Source organism: Zingiber officinale, chromosome 4A (genome assembly GCF_018446385.1).
Source record: "Zingiber officinale cultivar Zhangliang chromosome 4A, Zo_v1.1, whole genome shotgun sequence".
NCBI lineage: Eukaryota > Viridiplantae > Streptophyta > Magnoliopsida > Zingiberales > Zingiberaceae > Zingiber > Zingiber officinale.
In genome coordinates this window covers 89500737-89524457 of record NC_055992.1, presented here as the reverse complement: position 1 = coordinate 89524457, position 23721 = coordinate 89500737, and the positions used below count along the sequence as shown (strand labels likewise).

At 38.6% G+C, this 23721-nt stretch overlaps 1 protein-coding gene across 1 annotated transcript; it reads left to right on the top strand.

Moving 5' to 3' along the window:
* The first annotated feature begins 22846 nt into the window (after positions 1-22846).
* Positions 22847-23281, top strand: LOC121972487 (glycine-rich protein 23-like). The gene has a single exon (XM_042524150.1). The coding sequence runs from the start codon at positions 22847-22849 to the stop codon at positions 23279-23281; it is 435 nt and encodes a 144-aa protein (XP_042380084.1).
* The last annotated feature ends 440 nt before the right edge of the window (positions 23282-23721 follow it).

Below are 23721 nucleotides of genomic sequence, written 5' to 3'. Positions count from 1 at the left end.
CCACCCGATTCTGGACCTCAATGAATACTCTCAGTAGCGTATCAGCTCGAGGAAGGTTCAACTACACCGACGGACCACCCCCGGCAAGCTAAGAACATCCCAAAATCCAAAAATGCCGAAAATGATGGAAATCTACATCCCGGAGCTCTCTGGATCTGAAGTGAAAATGTGGACTGCGGATGAGCGTCGGATGAAGCTCAATAACGCCGGCGGACCACCTCCAAGCGTTACTGAATGGAATCGGAGCGCAGATTTGGAAGACCACCTCCAAATCTGGCGAAAACAGAGAAGTCGTCGTGAGCAGATTTTCCGCCAAAGAGAACACTCGCCGGTGCTCCAGATGATCGAGATGAGCTACTAAGAAGTCTTCCACTAAGGTAGAAGCTCGGGAAATTGATCGGAGAAGGAATGGGGCCGAAATCCGGAAGATGCCGCGCCGCGGGACGAAGAACAGCGCAGGGGATCGACGAAGAAGCTGTTGCTACTGTAGCTTCTATTTAAATCATATCTGGATCTGATCGGACGGCTGAGATGATTCCGGGCTAAATCAACAGTGCAAAGTCATCCAAATTCCGATCTGAAGGTACTGATGTTGATCTAGGGTCTGGATCTACCCTCCCGTAGGTCGGATCGATCAGATCATCACTGGATGGCCCAGATCGGCCCAGTCTTCATTGAACGGCCCAGATTAATTCGGCATGATCAATGGCTAGATGAACTCAGATCTGGATCAAAACTTCTGGATCTTCATCAATGGCTCAGATCTGCTCCCCATTAGGTTGGATCGGCCAGATCTTCAACGGATGGTTTAGATCTCTCCTATTCTTGATAAACGGCCCATAATACTTCAAAGCTTGATCTAAAGCTTGATCTTCTCGTTTGAACTCCGATTCGAGCCCAATTTCGGTCCAAATAGATCCAAATCCAAGATCCTTTGATGCCTACAAAATAAGAATCAAATATTAGCATCAAATAATATAAAAATAAAGTAATTTACAATTAAGTCCAAAAATACACACAATGCACAAAATGTGATGTAACCATGATTTTAACCTATGAAATCAAATCAAACCATGCATATATGAATCAAAATAATACAGTAAAATCATGGTTATCAATCATCTCTTATTCCTTCTCTCTCTCCTTCTCTTTAATCTTTCTCTTACTCTCTCTCTCTTCCAACCAACCTTACGTTTATCTAGAAAATTCGCTGTGCGAAATCAACTAGTGCTTAATCAACAATCCCTGTAGGATCAATATTTTTATTATTGATAACGTAGTCGTGTACTTGCGGTTCATAACAATAACATGAAATCAGATCCTATGTATTTGTCTAGTTCTCTAGATTATATTTATGTTCTCAAACATCAATTTGATAGAATATATTGAAATAATGATTTTTTAAATACGATTATGTTTTAAAAAATCTTATTTGTGTTAAAAAAATCATCGCTTTTAAAATATTGGGTTAAATTTATGTTTGAGCATATGGATATAATCACGAGAGCTAGATAAATACATATAACTTGGTTTCATGTCATTCTAAACTCTCTAGGTCTATCTGTCAATTTTAGCTAAAATCGATCAAAATACGCCAACGGACCTAGAGAGCTTAGAATGATATGAAATTATGTTCTATTCTTGTTTAGTTCTCCTGGTTATATTTATACCCTTAAAGATCAATTTGAGAATAATATTTTTTTTAGCACGAATCAGATTTTTTGAACATATTTATGATAAAAAAATTACTGCTCTGAACATAGTATGTCAAATTGATATTTAACAGTGAATATAATCAAGAGAACTAGACGAATACATATAAACTGATTTCATATTATTTTGAGCTCTCTAGGTCTATCAGTCGAGTTTGACCAACACTAACTAATGGATCTAGAAAACTTAGAATAACATGAAATCAAGTCATATGTATTCCTCTATTTTTTTTTTATCATATTCATGCTCTCATATATCAATTTGACATATTATAAATTTTTTTAAATATAAATATGATTTTAAGATTTAAAGTCTAGGATTACACCATTATTCCCAATTAATCGATAGATTTATCAATATTGCTATAGTATTTAGAACATTAAAAAGACGTAAAATGAATATGGAACGTATGATTTAGTAATTTTAAAACTTAGTTATGCGATACCTTAGTGCGTAATTTGAGTATTTAAAAATTTTAGTTACGTGATTTGATAATTTACCAATATTACCAGATGGCCAACAATTGGATCGGACCGGACTGGACCGGACCTCACAGCTATATGCTTAAACAATAATTACGATTTTAGAATGTTGATGAGCATTTTAGTTTTTTTTTTTTTTTTTTTTGGCCATGTTCCCTTTGCACTTCTTATTTACAATTTGCTCAACAATTAACATTTTTTTATATAGTTCAGGTGTCTGAACTTCACACCGATTAATGCCGAAGATGATGACTTTCTTTGTAATTCATCTATCTAATAAATTCGAAATATAATTTATATATAAAAGTTGACTTCAAAATATTAACTCATAATTGAGCTACATCGTGTTTAAACGGTAAAAATGATAAATTAGAATGCAGTTTTACTGTTAATTTGATGAAGACTCTATACTACCTTGTAATATAAGGAATGTTAGTATTGAATTAGGGAATGAGTTTCTGACGTTAACCTTCCAACGTTCAAGTTAGTACTCAGGTTTGGAGAAGAAAGTAGTAGCCTTCAACTGTAGCAAATACCGTGTACAAATAAGAAGCATCTCATACCTTCGCCTGTAGATAGAAACCCTTTTTATAATGCCACTGTTGTGTTATACATGCATCTCAAAGTATCAGTATGTTTTCCAAAATTTTTATAAGAAAAGATAGATAATAAAGTGCTTCTAACATCTTTACTTAAATAGATGTGCAAATCTGTGTGATATGATAAGCTGGAAGCTTTTAAAGGACGATTGATCGACGAGATATTCTTTGTCATTTTTAGCACAAACTTCCAAAAGAGTACAATATGACATGTATGTGAGTATTGTTATAGACCGACCGACCGCCACTCAGCCAGGATATCACCCGCTCGGTCTTACAGAATGTAATTACCAACTCGTTCTTTAGTGGGGCCTTATTTTGCTGAGGATGCGTAGTGTGTCCGCTCGACCCATTGTTGGCGCTACTCGAAATTCCGTTCTGTTTCCCCTGTACAAAAATTTGTACATGTACAGAACTTTTCCTACCAACCCATGTGCTTTTCAGAAATTAAACTTGGATTGCAAATGAAACTTAACATTATTAATCCAAGTTCAACCCATGTGTTCATCAGAAGTTAAACCATATTACAGAAGTTGATTAAATATCTATTTCAAGGATTGGCTTCCAGGTCGTTGGCGAGGCACTCTACCTTCTTGGGTATGGGATCATCCACGACTTCCTAGTCAAGGCCTTTCAAAGAAATTGAATATTTAAACTCCTTCAGTAAACGCTAGGTTAAACTACAGAGACCTCAATCAAAGCACAAGATCGCTAGCCTCTTGTGTTGGTACTTCAGGATCCATACAAAGGAAAAATAAACTAGTACACAACGGAAACAATTGACTAGTTATATCTTTCTTTGTAGCTTAAAGACCTCTTGAATTTCTGTTGTATTTCTCTCCTCCTCTTGGACGTCGTGTGGGCGATGATCTACCAAGACTCAAAAACCACCCAAGTCTTTCTTTCTTCCAAGACTTTCGGTCACCAAGGGATCAAAGCTAGGAGCACCACCTCTTGTTCTTCTTTCTTCCTTACAACCCGCCGACCATAAGATGGTTGAAGCCTCTTGATGTCGCCGGCCTTAGGTGAGAAAGCAAGGGGAGAATAAGAATATGAGGGGGATGGCCACAAGGAGAATAGAAGAGGAATAGAAATTGCGTAGATGATTATTATTTCTAAGGCACCATCTATCCTCTTTTATAATCCTTGGTAATGGCTAAAAGGGAAAGATTTTAACAACAATTAAAATCTCTCTTTTAAATTTCCTATTGTGGATGGCTACAAAAGGAAAGTTTTAAAATTAAAAATCCCTCTTTTAAACATTGTAGATGGCTACAAAAAGGAAAGATTTTTAAAATTAAAACCTCTATTTTAAATCATGGTTACAAAAAAGGAAAGTTTTAACAAAAATAAAATCTTTCTTTTAAACCATTGTAGATGGCTATAAAAGGGAAGTTTTTTTAAATTTAAAACTCTCTTTTAAAACCATGTGGATGACTTTAAAAAAGAAAAAATTTTAAAATTTAAAATCTCTCTTTTAAAACATTATAGATTACTAAAAAAGAAAGATTTAAAAAATTAAAAACTCACTATTATCACAATAAATTGTGATAATTTTGGGCAAATCAGGAATCAAATATAAGTCCATCAAGAAGTTTCTGAGCCATACAGCTTCTTTGGCTGCCTCAGAGGCTGCCACATACTCAGCTTCCATGGTGGAGTCCGAAACGCATTTCTGCTTAACACTCCTCCATGCTATGGCTCCACCTCCCAAAGTAAACACATACCCTGAGGTCGACTTACTATTGCCCCTATATGATTGGAAGTCCGAATCCATGTAACCCACAGAGAGCAAATCATCTGTCTGGTAAACTAGTATATAATCTCTAGTCCTTTTCAGTTACTTCAATATATGCTTTACGACAGTCCAATGTTCTTGTCCTGGATTACTTTGATATTTGCTAACCATGCCCACGGCAAAATAGATATCCCGTCTCGTACATAACATCGCATACATTAGGCTTCCTACAGCCGAAGTATAAGGAACTGTAGGACCGTTGGGCCGGCTAGAAGGGTTGGTAAATAACCTGTCAATTAAGAACAAACAACCCTTCCTCGAACGATTAAGCTAACACTTGTAAAATGAATTAAGCAGATAAATAAAAGCATAAAAGAAAAGACGAGGCACCAGATGTTTACTTGGTTACAACCGATGTGATTGTTAATCCAAGGAAGATTAAGCTCAAAAACTCCTTCAGGCGGAGAAGCCTCTTACAGCGTTTAGGCACAGAAAATAGAAGCTTAACTACAACTAAAGCACACAAGTGTTTGGAAATAGAATGATCGTGATTATTGAAAAGCTTCTGGACCAAAGCTATATTTATAGCCTTGGTCGGGGCGCCTGGATGGGTTCCGGGCGCCCTGGGGGGGATAAACTTTATCCCCCAACGGTTGGATCGAGTCAAAGCTTGATCCTGTGAAAAAGTCCCTTCCGGGCGCCCCGGACAGCTCCGGGCGCCCCGGACAGATGGATCCGACGCTCGGACCACAAGTCAACCCGGTTGACTTTTGGTGTCCGGTTCTCTCTTCTCTGGTTCAGCTCGTCTCGACCGCTTGTTTGGGTGATCTCGACATCCGGAATAGGGCTCACCCAACCCATCTTCCGGTTTTCTCGAGCGTCCTTCCCTCCGGCTTCTCATTACTGCGTGTCCCTTCTCGTCCACCACGTACTCATCGCAGACTTCGTCCCTCGGTCTCACCCGTGCCGACCTTCGCGCTGTCTCTTGCTCCCGAGCAATCTTCCGCTCCGCCTCGGAACCACCGCACTTCCTTCTCGTCCGTGTACTCTTCCGCAGCCTCGTCCCTCGGACGCGTGCCGTCCTTCTCGCTAGCTGCGTCTTCCGCTCGAGTACTTGTGCTCCTAAGCTCCTGCACACTTAGACACAAGGTTAGAAACAACGCAGGACCTAACTTAACTTGTTGATCACACCAAAACAACATTGGGGTTCCAACAATCTCCCCCTTTTTGGTGTGATCAACCCAAGTTAAGCTAGGGTCAACAATAGATATGAAATTAAACAGTTTATTGCAATAACATGCAACATGATAGAAAAAAAAAAATTTAAATTCTAATTTTCAATTTTTTTCTACCTCCCCCTAGACTTATACTTTCCCTTCTCCCCCTTTGATCACAATAAAAATGGGGTACAAACGAAATCTAAGGGTTGACATTAAAAAAAAATTGAAAATATATTTCAATAATTTTCAGGGAAATATTTCTAAGTCAAGACAAATTTCTAAGTCATTCGACATCAAGATTTAAGAAGTTTCTAAACAGAAAGCTTTATGCAAGAAAATTTCAGAGAATTAATAACATAAAGAGAAATTTTCTATGCATTTATTTATTTATATATTTTATGCTTTAATCAGAAGGTTTAAATTTCCATTTTAATTTATCAGAAATTCTTAAGTCACACTTTTTCAGATTAACAGCAGAAAATATTAAACATGCAAAAATTTGTATCATGTTAATTTCTATTATTTTTTGAATTTCAAGTTCACAAAAATATTTTGATAGCATAGATTCTAACTTGATAAAATTTTTCGATGCTATAAAAAATTCTTTCGACAATGTGCAAAATTCGTTTGAAAGAATATTTTGTAATTTGCAAGAAACAAATTCTAATTTGCAGGAATTTATTAATAATAGATTTCTTAATCCGAAACACTTTTTCGATGTCTCATTTTCTGAATTGCAAAACTCTTTCGAGAAAGTAATTTGTAATTTGAGAAAATATTCGAAGAAAGTTTTTGACATCATTTCTAATTTGCATAACTCTTTCGAAAAAATATTTTGCAATTTACAAAAGTTTTTCGACAAGATTTCTAACTTGTAAAATTCTTTTAATAATAATTTGCAAGGCAAGTTTGACAATTGATTTTCTAATTCGAAAAATTCTTTCGATGATTCAATTTCTGATTCGAAAGACTCTTCAGGCAATTTTTCGATTGAATCATTTAATTGATCAGAGGTTCGAATCCATACCTGACTTACCTTTTCGGTAGTTGATTCTCCCCCTGTCAAGTTGCTTTTATCCGAAGATTCTCCCCCTTCATCACTCTCGGGATGTACTTCGGCTGTTGGGGCTGTCTCGGTGTCTATCAAAGAGTCGGATTCGGCTTCAGTTGGTTCTTCGTAGAGTTTTAAGAACTTTTCCCAAAGTTCTTTTGCGCTGTGGTATTCGCCAACTCTATCGAAATCTTCATTTGGTATTGCGGTTAGAATGTGAAACTCTGCCCGACCGTTTGCCATTGACGCGTCACGTTGCTTCTTGTTCCATAGGCGTAGATCGAGTTCTTCTCCATTCGTTGTCTTTGGTGCTTCATAACCTGTTTTCATTATTAGTGAAATACCAATATCAGAGTTAAGAAATACCGTCATTTGTTGCTTCCAAGAAGCAAGCTCCCCCTCGAATGCTGGTGGGTAGTCACTAGCTCCGGCCATTGTTTTGTTGCGTCAGACGGCGGTTAGTCCTTCTGAGGCGTACTCGGCTCTGATACCACTTGTAGGACCGTTGGGTCGGCTAGAAGGGTTGGTAAATAACCTGTCAATTAAGAACAAACAACCCTTCCTCGAACGATTAAGCTAACACTTGTAAAATGAATTAAGCAGATAAATAAAAGCATAAAAGAAAAGACGAGGCACCAGATGTTTACTTGGTTACAACCGATGTGGTTGTTAATCCAAGGAAGATTAAGCTCAAAAACTCCTTCAGGCGGAGAAGCCTCTTACAGCGTTTAGGCACAGAAAATAGAAGCTTAACTACAACTAAAGCACACAAGTGTTTGGAAATAGAATGATCGTGATTATTGAAAAGCTTCTGGACCAAGGCTATATTTATAGCTTTGGTCGGGGCGCCTGGATGGGTTCCGGGCGCCCTTGGGGGGATAAACTTTATCCCCCAACGGTTGGATCGAGTCAAAGCTCGATCCTGTGAAAAAGTCCCTTCCGGGCGCCCCGGATGGTTCCGGGCGCCCCGGATGGTTCCGGGCGCCCCGGATGGTTCCGGGCGCCCCGGATGGTTCCGGGCGCCCCGGACAGCTCTGGGCGCCCCCGAGCCAAAAGTCAACCCAGTTGACTTTTGGTCCGTGCTCTTTTCTCTGGTTCAGCTCGCCTCTGGTCCGGGTCTTTCTGCTCCGGCTCCGCTTGTTTGGGTGATCTCTGACATCCGGAATAGGGCTCACCCGAACCCATCTTCCGGTTTTCTCGAGCGTGCTTCCCTCCGGCTTCTCGTCCCTCGGAATTACCGCGTGTCCCTTCTCGTCCACCTCATCCGCAGACTTCGTCCCTCGGTCGCACCCCGTGCCGACCTTCGCGCTAGCTGCGTCTCTTGCTCCCCGAGCAATCTTCCGCTCCGGCTTTCGTACCTCGGAACCACCGGTGTACTCTTCCGCAGCACCTCGTCCCTCGGACGCACAGCGTGCCGTCCTTCTCGCTAGCTGCGTCTTCCGCTCGAGTACCTGTGCTCCTAAGCTCCTGCACACTTAGACACAAGGTTAGAAACAACGCAGGACCTAACTTAACTTGTTGATCACACCAAAACAACCTTGGGGTTCCAACAGGAACTGCCTTCATGCCCTCTATTTCCTTTGATGTTTTAGGAGACATCTCTTTAGATAAAGGTACTCCATGCCGAAAAGATATAAAACCTTTCTTGGAGTTTTGCATGCTAAAACGAGATAGAATAGTATCGATGAATGAAGCTTGGGATAAGTACAACATTCTTTTCTTGCGATCCCTTATTACTTTGATCCCAATAATATATCCATATTCTCCCAAATCCTTCATATCAAACTGGTTGGAAAACTATACCCTTACGTCTGACAATGCTTTGACATTGTTGCCAATGAGTAAAATATCTTCTACATATAGTACAAGAAATACCACCACGTATCCGTCACTCTTCTTGTATACACAAAGCTCATTCGGACACTGAATAAATTTATAAGACTGGATCACTTCATTAAACCGGATGTTTCAAGATCATGAAGTTTGCTTCGGTCCATAGATAGACCGATTGAGCTTACATACAAGATGCTCTTTGCCCTTCATAATAAATCCCTTTGGTTGCTTCATATGGATATTTTCTTCAAGACTTCCATTAAGGAAAGCTGTCTTGACATCCATTTGCCAAATCTCATAATCCATATGAGCGACAATAGATAAAAGAATCTGGATAAACTTAAGCATGGCTACCGGTGAAAAAGTTTCCTCATAATCGATTCCCTCTTTCTGAGTATACCCCTTCGCAACAAGCCTCGCTAACAAGCCTCGCTTTAAAGGTTTCCACCTTCCCGTCTGTTCCTCTTTTCCTTTTATAGACTCATTTACATCCAATGGCTTTTACACCATTTGGTGGTTCTACAAGCTCCCAGACCTGATTAGAATACATACATTCTATTTCAGAGTTCATTGCATTTTGTCAAGATGCTGAGTATACCCCTTCGCAACAAGCCTCGCTTTAAAGGTTTCCACCTTCCCGTCTGTTCCTCTTTTCCTTTTATAGACCCATTTACATCCAATGACTTTTACACCATTTGGTGGTTATACAAGCTCCCAGACCTAATTAGAATACATAGATTCTATTTCAGAGTTCATTGCACTTTGCCAAGATGCTACATCTTTATCTTGGAGTGCTTCATCATATGTCCAGGGATCAGCTTCATGTTTACCAGGGATCAAGTCTGAAGACTCTCCCAAAATCATAAATCTTTCAAGTTGCCTAATAATCCTCCCACTACAACGAGGCACAACCTGTAATTATGCATCATTTGTGACACGCGTTGCTGTTACTTGTGGTATCTCATCTTGTACCGTTGGTATTAAAGTAGAAGTGCCCTCTCTTATTTTCTTAAGAACAATTTTACTCATGGGCTTATGGTTCATTACATAGTCCTCTTCTAAAAATCGGGCATTGACACTAACAATGCCCTTCTGATCTTTAGGACTATAAAATAAACCATCTTTCGTTCATCTAGGATATCCTACGAACAAGCGAACTTCTGTACATGATTCCAACTTATCAGCGTCTCCCTTCAGCACATGTGCTGGACTACCCCAAATCTGAATATGTTTCAGACTAGGCTTACGCTCATTCCATAATTTTGTGGGAGTAGAGGTTACTAACTTAGAAGGTATCAAGTTCAGAATGTACACTGTCGTTTCCAGAGCATATCCCAAAATGAATTTGGTAATTCTGAATAACTCATCATTGATCTAACCATTTCCATAAGAGTGTATTTCTTCGTTCTACCACACCATTCTGTTGGGGTGTACCAGGTGCAGACAGTTGAGATTGAATCCCGACCTCTGATAAGTAACCCCTAAACTCTCCTAAGAGGTACTCGCCACCACGATCAGACCGTAGTGTCTTGATACCTTTACCATGACGTTTCTCCACATCATCCTTGTATTCTTTGAACTTATCAAAACACTCAGACTTGTGGCGTATCAAGTAAATGCACCCGCATCTCAAATAGTCATCTATAAAAGAGACAAAATATTCGAAACCACCTCTTGTCTGGATAGTCATAGGTCCGCACAAATTAGAATGAACCAATTCTAACACATCTTTGACTCTATACCCCTTGGCCTTAAAAAGTCTCTTGGTCATTTTTCCTTCCAAGCAAGATTCGCAGGTTAGAAAATTTTCCACCACTAATGAACTCAAAGGTCCATCAACTATTAGCCTTTCAATCCTACTCAAGTTAATATAACCAAGTCTTAGATGCCAAAGATATGTTTGATTTATTTCTGAAGGTTGCTTTCTCTTATTAGAATTAGAAGATGTGTTATTAATTTTCATTTGTTATATTGTGGGAGTTATTGAATTTAGAATATACAAATTGCCAACCAACTACCAGAACAGATAACTACCCTATTTTTCTTGACAACTACTTTGTTATCAAAAGAAACAGAATATTCATCCATAAATAGTTTAGAAACTGAAATGAAGTTCTTTCTAAAACATGGTACATAAAGATAATTTCTCAAAATCAATGTTTTATTTCTAACAAAAGATAAATAAACATCTCCCACTGCAACAGCCGTCACTTTTGTAGCATTGCTCATGAAGACGGTAATCTCCCCTTCATGTAGTCGTCGAGTTTCCTGGGACCCCTGCAATGAATTACAGACATGATCAGTGGTTCCTGTATCTACACACCAGGTACCAGTAGATAACACCACTAAATATGTTTCAACCACTAGAGAATAAGATATACCTTTATTGTTCTCCTTTCTGCGAGGACAGCCCACTTTCCAATGTCCAGACTGCTTGCATGTGAAGCACTTGCCCTTCGGCTTCTTCACACCTGCATGCGACCCAGTCCCTAGAGATCGATTCACTTTCTTTGCTGAACCAACTTGTTTTTTTTTCTTCTTTCTGACTTTCGGCTTAGAAGCAGAAACATTTTCAGCAATGTGAATTTGAGAACTTTGACGAAATAGCTCTTCTGCTGCTTGAAGTTCTGTCAGAAGTTTTGCCAATGAATAAATCCTTTTGTTCATGTTGTAGTTTAGGCGGAACTACTCAAAACTTTTAGGTAGCGTTTGGAGAATGATATCGACCTGGGGTTCCCCATCGATTTCTACTCCAAGGACTTCCATCTCATTCAAAAGAGCCATCATTTTGAGAATATGATCCCTTACGGGTGCCCCCTCAGTCATGGTGGTCGTCATTAAGTTTCTCATAGCCTCTTGCTTAGCAGCCCGATTCTGGTGTCCGAAGAGTTCCTTGAGATTGTGCATCATGTCATAAGCGGTAGGCATGGCTTGATGTTGATGTTGTAGCACATTTGACAAAGAAGCCAAAATGTAACATTGCGCCATCTCATCTGCCCTGACCGATTTCTTATGATACTCAATCTCCTCTTCACTAGAATCGCTATTAGGTAGGCTTGGACAGATCTCAAAAAGTATGAATTTGTAACCTTCAGCAGTTAAGACAATGCCCAAGTTTTATTTCCAATCAATGTAATTGGGACCAGTAAGTTTATTTTCTTTCAATATAACAGCAAGAGAATTGAAAGTCATTTGAAATCCTAAGAATCACAAAATATTTGGTCAAAATTTTAGAATTTAAAATAATATTGATTCCTCAAACAATATCATTTAAATTCATCAACACCTCAAAACACCGTGAATTTTGTATGCCACGATAGTGTGGCCGTATACAAATTCAAACATTTGTAAGAGGGGGGTTTACCCATTAATTTTATTATCTTGTCAACCTAACTTTATGACAAATAAAATTAATAGTTGATTTTTCTTCGGTCACACAAATAATAGTAGTAACTCCAATGGGGAGGATACTATTAAATGCGCCTAAGTGTATACCATTACTTGATACTTAGTCCATTAAATAGGATTATGCCCCTTCAGATGGAGAAGATCACGCAAACCTAAATAATTTCCTATAATCATCCATAAAGGGAGTTTGATCTAGTGATCCGCAAACAAACTCATCCGATGTGGAGGAAGGCACTCAAAGCCAACACGTAAGTTTGAACGCATCACTTACAAACCAGTAATGGAGACTGTGGAATTTAAATAATGTTGGTGCGGGAAACATCCGACGATCGAACCTTTATTTTGATAATGACAAAGAAATTCAAAGTTAAGCTTATTTGTGATCTAACATGTCTGATTGAGCTTGCAGGAAAGTCCTAAGTATTCTTAGGCAAAAGTCCTAGATGCGGTAAGGCAAGAGGAAAGCCCTAGGGAGTGGTAACCCTAGGTCCTAGGGGGTGGTAACCCTAGATGGAGGAAAATCCTAAAGGGGGGGTGGGGACCTTAGGTCCTAGGGGGTGGTAACCCTAGGTGGAGAAAAACCCTAACCCTAGGTCCTAGAGGGTGGTAACCCTAGGAGGAAAGTCCAGTCAGGTCTGGAGGACTGTACTGGCATCAGGTAATCTCTCCTGAGGGGAGTAGGTGAGGCCGCGTTCCCCGGAAGAGGGAACAGTAGGCGTCGGTTTGACCTAGGGTTTCCAGTTGGAAATCTGAAGTCAGAACCGGACAGCCGGGAGATTGTCACACTTTAATATTCTTACTATTGTTATGTGCTAACTCTGTGGTGCAGGGTATTTTGGGACTAATATAGTTGCAGGTACCAAAATCACAAAGTTTGTCTCGGATGAACAGTGTCTGAGGCGCTTCCATGGAGCTTGGAGGCGCCTCGGGTGCAAAGCAGGAGTTGGCTACGAAGCAGTGCTGGAGGCGCCTCGGATGAAGCTGGAGGCGCCTTGGACCAGAGCTTAGAGGCGCCTTGGAGTGGCTTGGAGGCGCCTTCGAGTGGATGAGGTGTGACCTGTTCTGTGCTGATCCACGCGGGCGACTCGGGAGACTTGGAGGTGCCTCGGATGGCGATTGAGGCGCCTCCAGCAGTGTATAAAAGGAGCTCTCGAGGCAACAATCAGATAAACGAATTCCAAGTGCTTCTACTACAACGTACTGCTCCAAAAGACGCCCTGAAGTGCTGTCACAAGTCCCCGACGACCCTGAGCTCCGAAATTGTGATTCTATCGTCAGTATAATTCTCTTATTGTTATTGCACTTATTGTAATACATCTTTGTACAATCTTTGTGCGATATAGTTGTTGCCCATAGAAAGCGATCAACGATCGCGGGCCTTGGAGTAGGAGTCACCCTAGGCTTCGAACCAAGTAAAATCTTGGTGTCCTTTATCTTTTCTGGGTGCTTGGTTTATTATTTCCACTGCTCTTTCTCGAACGATTTCTGAATTATGAAACCCGAATAAGCCACGAGTGCTATTCACCCCCCCCCCCCTCTAGCACGATCTCAATCTAACAATTGGTATCAGAGCGAGGTAGCTTTGATTTGGTGCAACCACCAATCAAGCAATTTTTTCGTGGTGTTTTCAATTTTTCGGAGTCAATTGGAATTAGTATAGTTGTACATTCCAATTCTTTATCTATTCGAATTGTTTTTGCTCGAAGTCGGTGCAACACCACTCGAGTTCATTTTTATTATTTTCATACCGCATTGCTAATCCAGGACCAAGTCCTGGGACATTGTTTCTCTCGTCTTTTTTCGTGCTAGATCTAAATGGCTTTCCAAGAAGGTTTTAGCACTGTTCACCCTCCGCTCTTCTCCGGAGACGATTTCGGATATTGGAAGGACTGGATGGAGGCGTATCTCTAGACTTATTTTGAAGTCTGGATGATCGTCAAAACCAGGCTCCAACTACCGACTGATGCCACCGACAAGCTACTACCATACGAGGACTGGGAACTGACACTCATCAAAAAGGTAGAAGCCGACGCAAAGGCAACCTGCACCCTCCAATGCGGACTGACGAAGGAGGAGCTGAACCGCGTCGGCCCTTTCAGAGTGCCAAGGAATTGTGGGAGAAGCTGATCGAGCTTCACGAAGGAACCTTCGATACCAAGGGCAGTAAATGGGATTTATTATTCGATAAATTGTATAATATTAAGTTGCAGGAAGGCGAGACGACTACCCAACTCCACGTCCGGATACAAGACCTACTCAATGGTCTACACGTAATCAGACATAAGGTAGAGAACCGGGATATTTTGAGGTATGCCTTAAACGCCTTTCCAAGGAACACCTTGTGGGCATCCATGGTAGATGCTTACAAGGTTTCTAAGGACCATTCTTCCATAAAATTAAATGAGTTATTTGTCGAGTTTGAATTACATGAACAGGTTAACTCACGTCCGACCGAGAAAGGTTTGGCTTTGGTTGCAGGTGCAGGTTGAGCGCGCGAGACTAAATCAAAGCACAGAACTGAACTAGAGTCAGAAGAAGAAGAACCAGTTTCAGATTATGATGACGACGAAATCACAACCGAGCTCGTCAACCTGGTAAAGAAACTGTATAAGAAAAAGAAAGGTTTCAACAAGAAGGACCTAAAGAAGGCAATTCAAACCAAGAAAGTTCAACCAAAGGTGAAGTTCGAGGTAACGTGCTATGGGTGCAATCAGAAGGGACACATCAAGGCGAACTACCTAAACCAGAAAGATCCGAAGAAACCAAGGATAAAGAATGCCCTAAAGGCGACATGGGACGAGTCTTCTTCAGAGAAGTCCGAGGACGAAGAGCTCGAACAGACGAGTTTTCTCGCGTTGACGGCCCAGGACTACACCAACGAATCAGGAAGCGAGGACGAATCGGAAGCCGAGTCCGAGAGAAGCCACGGATCCATATCCGTTTCCGAAGGGCCTGACTCCGCTGTAAGCATCCCGCATTTACATAATCTAGTAAATTATTTAATTCAAAAATTAGCAAAATCCATTATTAGGGTCAAGTCACTTCTAAAGGAGGTAGCAGCCCTTAAAGAAGTGACTAACTCCAAACCCTAGAAAATTCTAGTCTGAAAACTCAGGTCAAGGATTTGAAGAAGACATTGGAACGGTTTTCTTTGTGCTCCAAGAACCTTGACCTAATTCTTGGGACACAAAGAGCCGTTTACAACAGATCTGGATTAGGTTTTAAGACCAAAAATAAATATCGATCCTATCTAACCTTAGTCAACAGACCAAATAGTAAGACAGTCCAAGCATGGGTACCCAAGTCCAACTTAGTTAATCAAGTTGGACTTGGTCAATATTGGGTTCCTAAGGATCAAGTACATTACCTTAAAAGACCATATCAAGGCAATGATCCAGGGGGAGCCAAAAGAAAAACTGTATTAACAAACAGATAAATAATTAAAAGAACATAATTAAAATATAATTAAATTAAAAGTAAAAGCTTAAATATAATCTATAAAAATATATAAAATTATCAATAATTTAGGTGGAGGCTCCAGAATAGTTGGCACCTCCAAAACTAACCTACCTGGCAGGATAACCCAAACCAAGCTACCCGGCAAGGGTAATTAGAACTAATTAGAAAAGGAACAAGTTTAACTTGACCTATGGTACTGGTGAAATTTTGGATGATAGTACGTTAGGGAAGCTTAGTCTATGCATGTCTAGGAAGATATGTCTTCGACCTGTTGCATTTGGCTAAGTGGAACTAACCGAACCTACCCTTTATGGATCCTAACCAGTTAGACCAAGGTTTTGTATTAAGTTCAGTGGATATGACTATTTGGAAAAGCTCGAATGCATGGTTACTTTAATGATGTCCAAGTGACTCACCATAGCCCAGAAGTTTATCCAAAGAATGTCTATTTGTTGAGCTCAAAGCTAAACCTAAATCTAACACAAAGTTAAACCAAACCCTATAACTGAACTCAATTCATCTCACAAAATTATAGGATCTCCTGATTGAAAATTTTAGATTGGGTGAGATGACTAAGGACAAAATTAAAATTAAAATTAAATTAAAATAAAATAAAATAAAGTTATATTAAAATAAAATTATATTATATTATATAAAAATAAAATTAAATTATATTAAAATTAAATTAAAACTAAATTAAATTTAAATTAAATTATATTAAAATCAAATTAAAATTAAATTAAATTATATTAAAATAAAATAAAATTATATTAAAATTAAATTAAATTAAATTAAATTAAATTAAAATTAAATTATATTGAAATCAAATTAAAATTAAATTAAATTAAAATTAAATAAAATTAAAATAAATTAAAATTAAATTAAATTAAAATTAAATTATATTGAAATCAAATTAAAATTAAATAAAATTAAAATTAAATTAAATAAAATTAAATTATATTAAAATTAAATTAAATAAAATTAAATTGAAATTAATTAAAATCAAGTTAAATTATTTAAAAATTTGTTTTAAAAACTTATTTAAAAATGTTTTAAACTTATTTAAAAATCTTTTAAAAACTTATTCAAAAAAATCTTTTAAAAACTTATTTAAAAATCTTTTTAAAAACTTATTTAAAAATATTTTTAAAATTTATTTAAAAATGTTTTTAAAATATTTTAAAATGTTTTAAAAACTTATTTATAAATTCTTTTATAAAACTTATTCAAAAATTCTTTTAAAAACTTATTCAAAAATTCTTTTAAAAACTTATTTAAAAATTATTTTATAAAACTTATTCAAAAATTCTTTTAAAAACTTATTAAAAATTTTAAAAAAAACTTATTTAAAAATTCTTTTAAAATAAAAAAAATATATATATATATATATAATAATCTTCTAATGACGCCAAATGAAGGCGCCTCTGCATGGCAGAGGCGCCCTCGTGCATCGGCGGGAAAATTCCCGTCGAAATCGACTGAGGTGTCTAAGACCGAGTCCGAGGTGCCCTAAACGCCTCATTAGAGGCACCTTCAACGGGCTTGAAGGCGCCTTCAACACAGAATTAGACAGCGAACAGAGAGTTCACTATAATTTTTTTTTCTCGCCAAAATCGCTAGGGATCTAAGGCGCCTTAATCTCAGATTCCCACCCTTCAACTCCTTCAAATACTCTACAATGCCTCCTAGGTATAATCTAAACTATCTTGAATCTTCTTTTACATAGCTCTAGTACTTGTTTTGCAAATTTTTATGTATATCGTTAAAATTAGGAAATGACGCAATGTTGCGTCCACCTCGGGTACGACCCCGTCCACTGACACTAGATTTCCCACTGAGCAGCATAGACTTAGTTTTTCTCAGCATTCAAAAAGATTAAATATTTCTTAGCTAAAAGTTTTGCAAAAAGATTAAAATTCAAAAAGCTAAGTGTTTTCATAGACTTGTAAGAATTCAACTTTTTAAACTAAGTTTCTTCCTTCTTAAGCTTCATTCAAAATTTAACTGAATATTTTCTAAAGATTATTAAGCTAAATATTTCTTTTGAAAAGGATTTTTCAAATTTAACCTTGTATTATTCAAAAAGGCTTTTTCAAAATTTAACGAAATATTTTTCATTTTGGTTAAATTTCCCATTCTGGTTAAATTTTCTAAGGCCATTTTTCTTATTCCTTTGTTTATTTTGATATATGGCAAAGGGGGAAAGTAGAAAAATTCAAAATTTAAAATAAAGAGAGCTCTTGTTAAGGGGGAGCCTTAAGTTTAAGTATATGTCAGCTTAAGTTAGGCTTGCGTTTGAATTTATTTACTTAAGCTTGCTTATGTTTCTTACTTAAACGTTGAAGATCAGATATACATCTATTTTACTTAACTTTGAATTTCAGTTGCCATAATTAAAAAGGGGGAGATTGTTGGTGCGTGAAGCATCCGATGATCGAACCTTGTTTTGATAATGGTAAAGGAATTCAAAGTTAAGCTTATTTGTGATCTAACATGTCTGATTGAGCTTGCAGGAAAGTCCTAAGTATTCTTAGGCAAAATTTCTAGCTGCGGTTAGGCAAGAGGAAAGCCCTAGGGGGTGGTAACCTTAGGTCCTAGGGGGTGGTAACCTTAGGTCCTAGGGGGTGGTAACCCTAGGTGGAGGAAAATCCTAAGGGGGGAAACCTTAGATCCTAGGGGGTGGTAACCCTAGGTGGAGAAAAATCCTAAGGGGCGGTAACCCTAGGTCCTAGGGGGTGGTAACCTAGGCGGAAAGTCTAGTCAGGTCTGGAGGACCATACTGGTATCAGGTAATCTCTCCTGAGGGGAGTAGGTGAGAACGCGTTCCCCGGAAGAAGGAATAGTAGGCGTCGGTTCGACCTAGGGTTTCTGGTTGGAAATTCAAAGTCAGAACCGAACAGCCGGGAGATTGTCACACTTTAATATTCTTACTATTGTTATGTGCTAACTTTGTGGTGCAGGGTATTTTGGGACTAATATAGTTGCAGGTACCAAAATCACAAAGTTTGTCTCGGATGAACAGTGTCCGAGGCGCTTCCATGGAGCTTGGAGGCGCCTCGGGTGCAAAGCAGGAGTTGGCTACGAAGCAGTGCTGGAGGCGCCTCGGATGAAGTTGGAGGCGCCTTGGACCAGAGCTTGGAGGCGCCTTGGAGTGGCTTGGGGGCACCTTCGAGTGGATGAGGTGCGACCTGTTCTGTGCTGATCCACGCGGGCGACTCGGGAGGCTTGGATGCGCCTCAGATGGTGATTGAGGTGCCTCTAACAGTGTATAAAAGGAGCTCTCAAGGTAGCAATCAGATAAACAAATTCCAAGTGCTTCTACTACAACATGCTGCTCCAAAAGATGCCCTGAAGTGCTGTCACAAGTCCCCGACGACCCTGAGCTCCGAAATTGTGATTCTGTCGTCGGTATAATTCTCTTATTGTTATTGCACTTATTGTAATACATCTTTGTACAATCTTTGCGCGATATAGTTGTTGCCCACAGAAAGCGATCAATGATCGCGGCCCTTGGAGTAGGAGTCGCCCTAGGCTTCGAACCAAGTAAAATCTTGGTGTCCTTTATCTTTTCTTTTTTGTGTGTTTGGTTTATTATTTCCGCTACGCTTTCTCGAACAATTTCCGAATTACGAAATGCGAATAAGCCACGTGTGTTATTCACCCCCCCCCCCTCTAGGACGATCTCGATCTAACAAATAATTCCTCTCCCACTTAGTTATTTTAAACGAGGAATTTTAACATGCACACACACACAACACATATAAACCGCATAAAAGGCAATAAATATGAAAAAAATTCCAACTATTATGGCCTCATCCATAGCTGTCCTCCGTGTGCCACCAACCCTAGCCGCCGTTAACAGGTCATGTCGTCATGTCTATCTTGCTTCTGTTTCCACTGCGCCTCTGGTCCTCAAATAGCACCACACCTCGCAAGGATACGATCTGTGACAAAAATAAAATTTTATATTTATCGATCTTATATTGCACAAGGGAATGTACATGTAATCTAGATCGAACAGAATATAAAATTCTAAAAGTAATACAGCTCCTGCTGTATTTAATAATTACAATCATGCACACACATAAAATGCCATCGACATGCCCGAGGGTCCAAATCACACACAAACACAATAGGGTCATAATAGTTCGAACTAAGATGCCTGCAACTACAGAGTTAATCTATTTGCGCATCCTACTATTATCCTGCCTAAATTTATGTATGAAAAGTGCATAATTTAACTGAAAACCAAACACACAGAGGCAGAAAACTATCTCTGATACCAATTGTTGGCGCTACTCGAAATTACGTTATGTTTTCCCTGTACAAAAATTTATACAAGCACAGAACTTTTCCTAGCAATTCATGTGCTTTTCAGAAGTTAAACTTGGATTACAAACGAAACTTAATTAATCCAAGTTCAACCTATGTGTTCATCAGAAGTTAAACCATATTACAGAAGTTGATTAAATATCTATTTCAAGGATTGACTTCCAGGTCGTTGGCGAGGCACTCAACCTTCTTGGGTATGTGATCATCCACCACTACCTAGTCAAACCCTTTCAAAGAAATTGAATATTTAAACTCCTTACAGTAAACCCTAGGTTAAACTACAGAGACCTCAATCAAAGTACAAGATCGCTAGCCTCTAGCGTTGGTACTTCAGGATCCATACAAAGGAAAAATAAACTAGTACACAACGGAAACAATTAACTAGTTATACCTTTCTTTGTAGCTTAAAGACCTCTTGATCTTCTGCTGTATTTCTCTCCTCCTCTTGAACGTCGTGTGGGCGACGATCTACCAAGACGTAAAAATCACCCAAGTCCTTCTTTCTTCCAAGACTTTCGGCCACCAAGGGATCAAAGCTAGGAACATCACCTCTTGTTCTTTTTTCTTCCTTGCAACCCGCCGGCCACAAGATGGTTGAAGCCTCTTGATGCCGCCGGCCTTAGGTGAGAAAGCAAGGGGAGAATAAGAATATGAGGGGGCTGACCACAAGGAGAATAGAAGAGGAATAAAAATTGTGTAGATGATTATTATTTCTAAGGCACCATCTATCCTCTTTTATAATCCTTGGTAATGGCTAAAAATGAAAGATTTCAACAACAATTAAAATCTCTCTTTTAAATTTCCTATTGTGGATGTCTACAAAAGGAAAGTTTTAAAATTAAAAATCTCTCTTTTAAACATTGTAGATGACTACAAAAATAAAAGATTTTTAAAATTAAAACCTCTCTTTTAAATCATGGCTACAAAAAAGGAATATTTTAACAAAAATAAAATCTCTTTTTTAAACCATTGTAAATGGCTATAAAAGGAAAGATTTTTTAAATTTAAAACTCTCTTTTAAATCCATGTGGATGACTTCAAAAAAGAAAAAATTTTAAAATTTAAAATCTCTCTTTTAAAATATTGTAGATGACTACAAAAAGAAATATTTAAAAAAATTAAAACCCCACTTTTAAATCCATCTTGTCTGGCCCCTTGCTTGGGCACCAAGCAAGGGGTGGTCGGCCCCTTGCTTGGGCACCAAGCAAGGATGTGGCCGGCTATAAGGATGACTCGGGTGGATGCGATGCTTTATACATAGAGACTACAACAGTGACCTAAAGGAGGAATTAGTTTTGACCTCCTGATGAGCTTGAGCTTCCTGTGTTCGACCCGAACACCCAACTCAAGTTCATCAATAATAACTCATGCCACTAAAGAGTTATTATTGAACTACCGCACCAATCTCATATTACATTATGAGCTCCTTCTTATCATGAGTGTGTTAATCTCCCTGTGTTTAAGATATCGAATGTCCATTAATTAAATGAGTTACTGACAACTCACTTAATTAACATTTAGCTCCAAGAGTAGTATCACTCAACTTCATTGTCATGTCAGAACTAAGTCCACCTGCAGGGTTTACATGATAATCCTTATGAGCTCCTCAAAGGGACATCATCATCCTAATAAATAGGACACAGTTTCCTTCTATAATCAACAACACACCATATAAATAATATTATTTCCCAACTTATCGGACCTATTGATTTAACGAATAATTCTCACCCTTTGATAAATTAAAGAAATAAATACTAAGTACATGTGCTTGTTATTATATTGGGATTAAGAGTACGCACATCCATAATAACAGAGGTTCTGTTATTTTATGCAGTTATTATAAAAGGAACAACCTCAAATGGTCCTGCTCTATACACACATAGTGTACTAGTGTAATTTTATAGTCAAGATAAATTAGTACCAAATTACACTACAATCATTCCAATGATTTGTCCCAATCCATCTTGGTTGTGAGCTTCTATTTATAATTTATAAGGAATTGATAATATGATCTTCTGTGTGATACCACACACCATGTTATCTACAATATAAATTAAATGGACAACTGCATTTAACTAAATGCAGACATTTGACCAATGTGATTCTCATTTCAAAATAAATGTTTATACAAAAAACTAAACTTTTAGTATACATTCTAACACCCTTAGATCCGATCGACTTGTAAGTCGGATCAGACAAGGCGATGGGCTAGATAGGTAGATCAATACTTAACTTCAGATTTCATCTACAAATTGCAAAGGACGACCGTTCAGATGATCAATCGGTCCTTCATGTTCTAATAGTGCTATAAGACCTGCTTAGTCAACCTTACCTAGCCAACACTTCCAGATCCATTCATCCATATGACCTTCACTATTTAACTTTGAGGTTCACGTCAACTGATCCTTCCTATTCTGACCTGCATTTTAGAGAAATCTTCATCCAGTATCATTGCCCTTTATAAGGAAAGTGATCTCCAACTACACAGCAATTAGGATTCAACAACACAATATGTCTATTTATCAATTTTTAATATTTATATTTTTTGGTCCAATTCGTTTTTTTTTTCTATAATTACTCGTTTTAAAAATTGTTTTTGAAAAAAATCTGATTTTTTAAAGATTTTTTATCTTTTAAATATATATTTTTAAAAATTATGTAATTATTTTTTTAAATATTAGATGGCCGGGCCGGTTGCCAATGACACGAGCCCTGCCGGATATGACCCCAAATAAGTAACATATTCGACAGAGATTTCAACCACTTATTTGTTTTTTTATTGCCACCGAATTATTAAATTCAAATTAACAAGCGGTTGATAAACTTCGTGGATATCACCAGCGACTTTGTGAATTGCGAGGAAAGTTTCCAAATCAAACAATCAAAAGTAAACGCGAAGACTTAGAAATCTTAATTAAGCCGTTCGCCATTCTCCCCTCTCTATAATGACGAGCTAACCGTGTACATGTCAAGGAATTAAAGCACCGACCTGATCGACAGTAGTGAAGAAGATGGGCCGGATCTTGGCAGAGGCGTCGTTCAACGGCCATGGCTCCGCCATGTCCTCGGAGCTTGGACTCTTCTTCTTGTGCGTGGCTGCCGCTGTCATGGCCGTTGTTATCTTCAACTGCGGTCGCAGCAACAAGAGGCGGACTACGGCGAAGAAGAACGGCGTAGCCTACTACGGCGGGGGTGCTCCGGTTTATACTCCTCCCGCTGCTATCAAAAGCAGTGGCTCCGCCGCCAAAGTTGCAGTAGGTGCAGCGGTGGGAGTTGTCGCCGGTGTGGCTGTCGCTGAAGCCCTCAGCAGCGATGGTGGAGACGGTGGAGGCGGAGGTGGTGGAGATGGAGGTGGATGTGGCTGTTGCGGTGGCTGCGGTGGCGGTGGCGGCTGCGGTGGCGGTGGTGGTTGCGGTGGCTGTGGTGGCGGTGGCTGTGGTGGTTGATGCGACAACTGTTTCGTTTGATCTCATCTGAAACAAAGGTTAATAATGTCCGGTTAAATTGTATGGTTGTATAATATTTAATTTGATTATTAAATGTGATTAATACGCTTCCATAGTTGTATTTGTGTATGGGTGTGATTTTTTTTCTTATAAAAGTTAATAGGTTCACTAATTACTTAAGATCACAAAGCACGCGGTAATCTGAGTAGTTTCCTACGACGTTTGGAACGGACCATGTTCATGAATGCATTTCCAACCGTTCCGATGCTTCAAAGCCAACATGTTTATTCTGCTGGTTACTATCTTTCATTGATGGACTTAATTATAAATTATGTATATGAGTTACAAACTGAACTTATTAAATAATCTAACTTAGGTTTCAATTATTAGATATAGATCTTGTATATATAGAATTTATAGTTCCATATTTATTATCATCT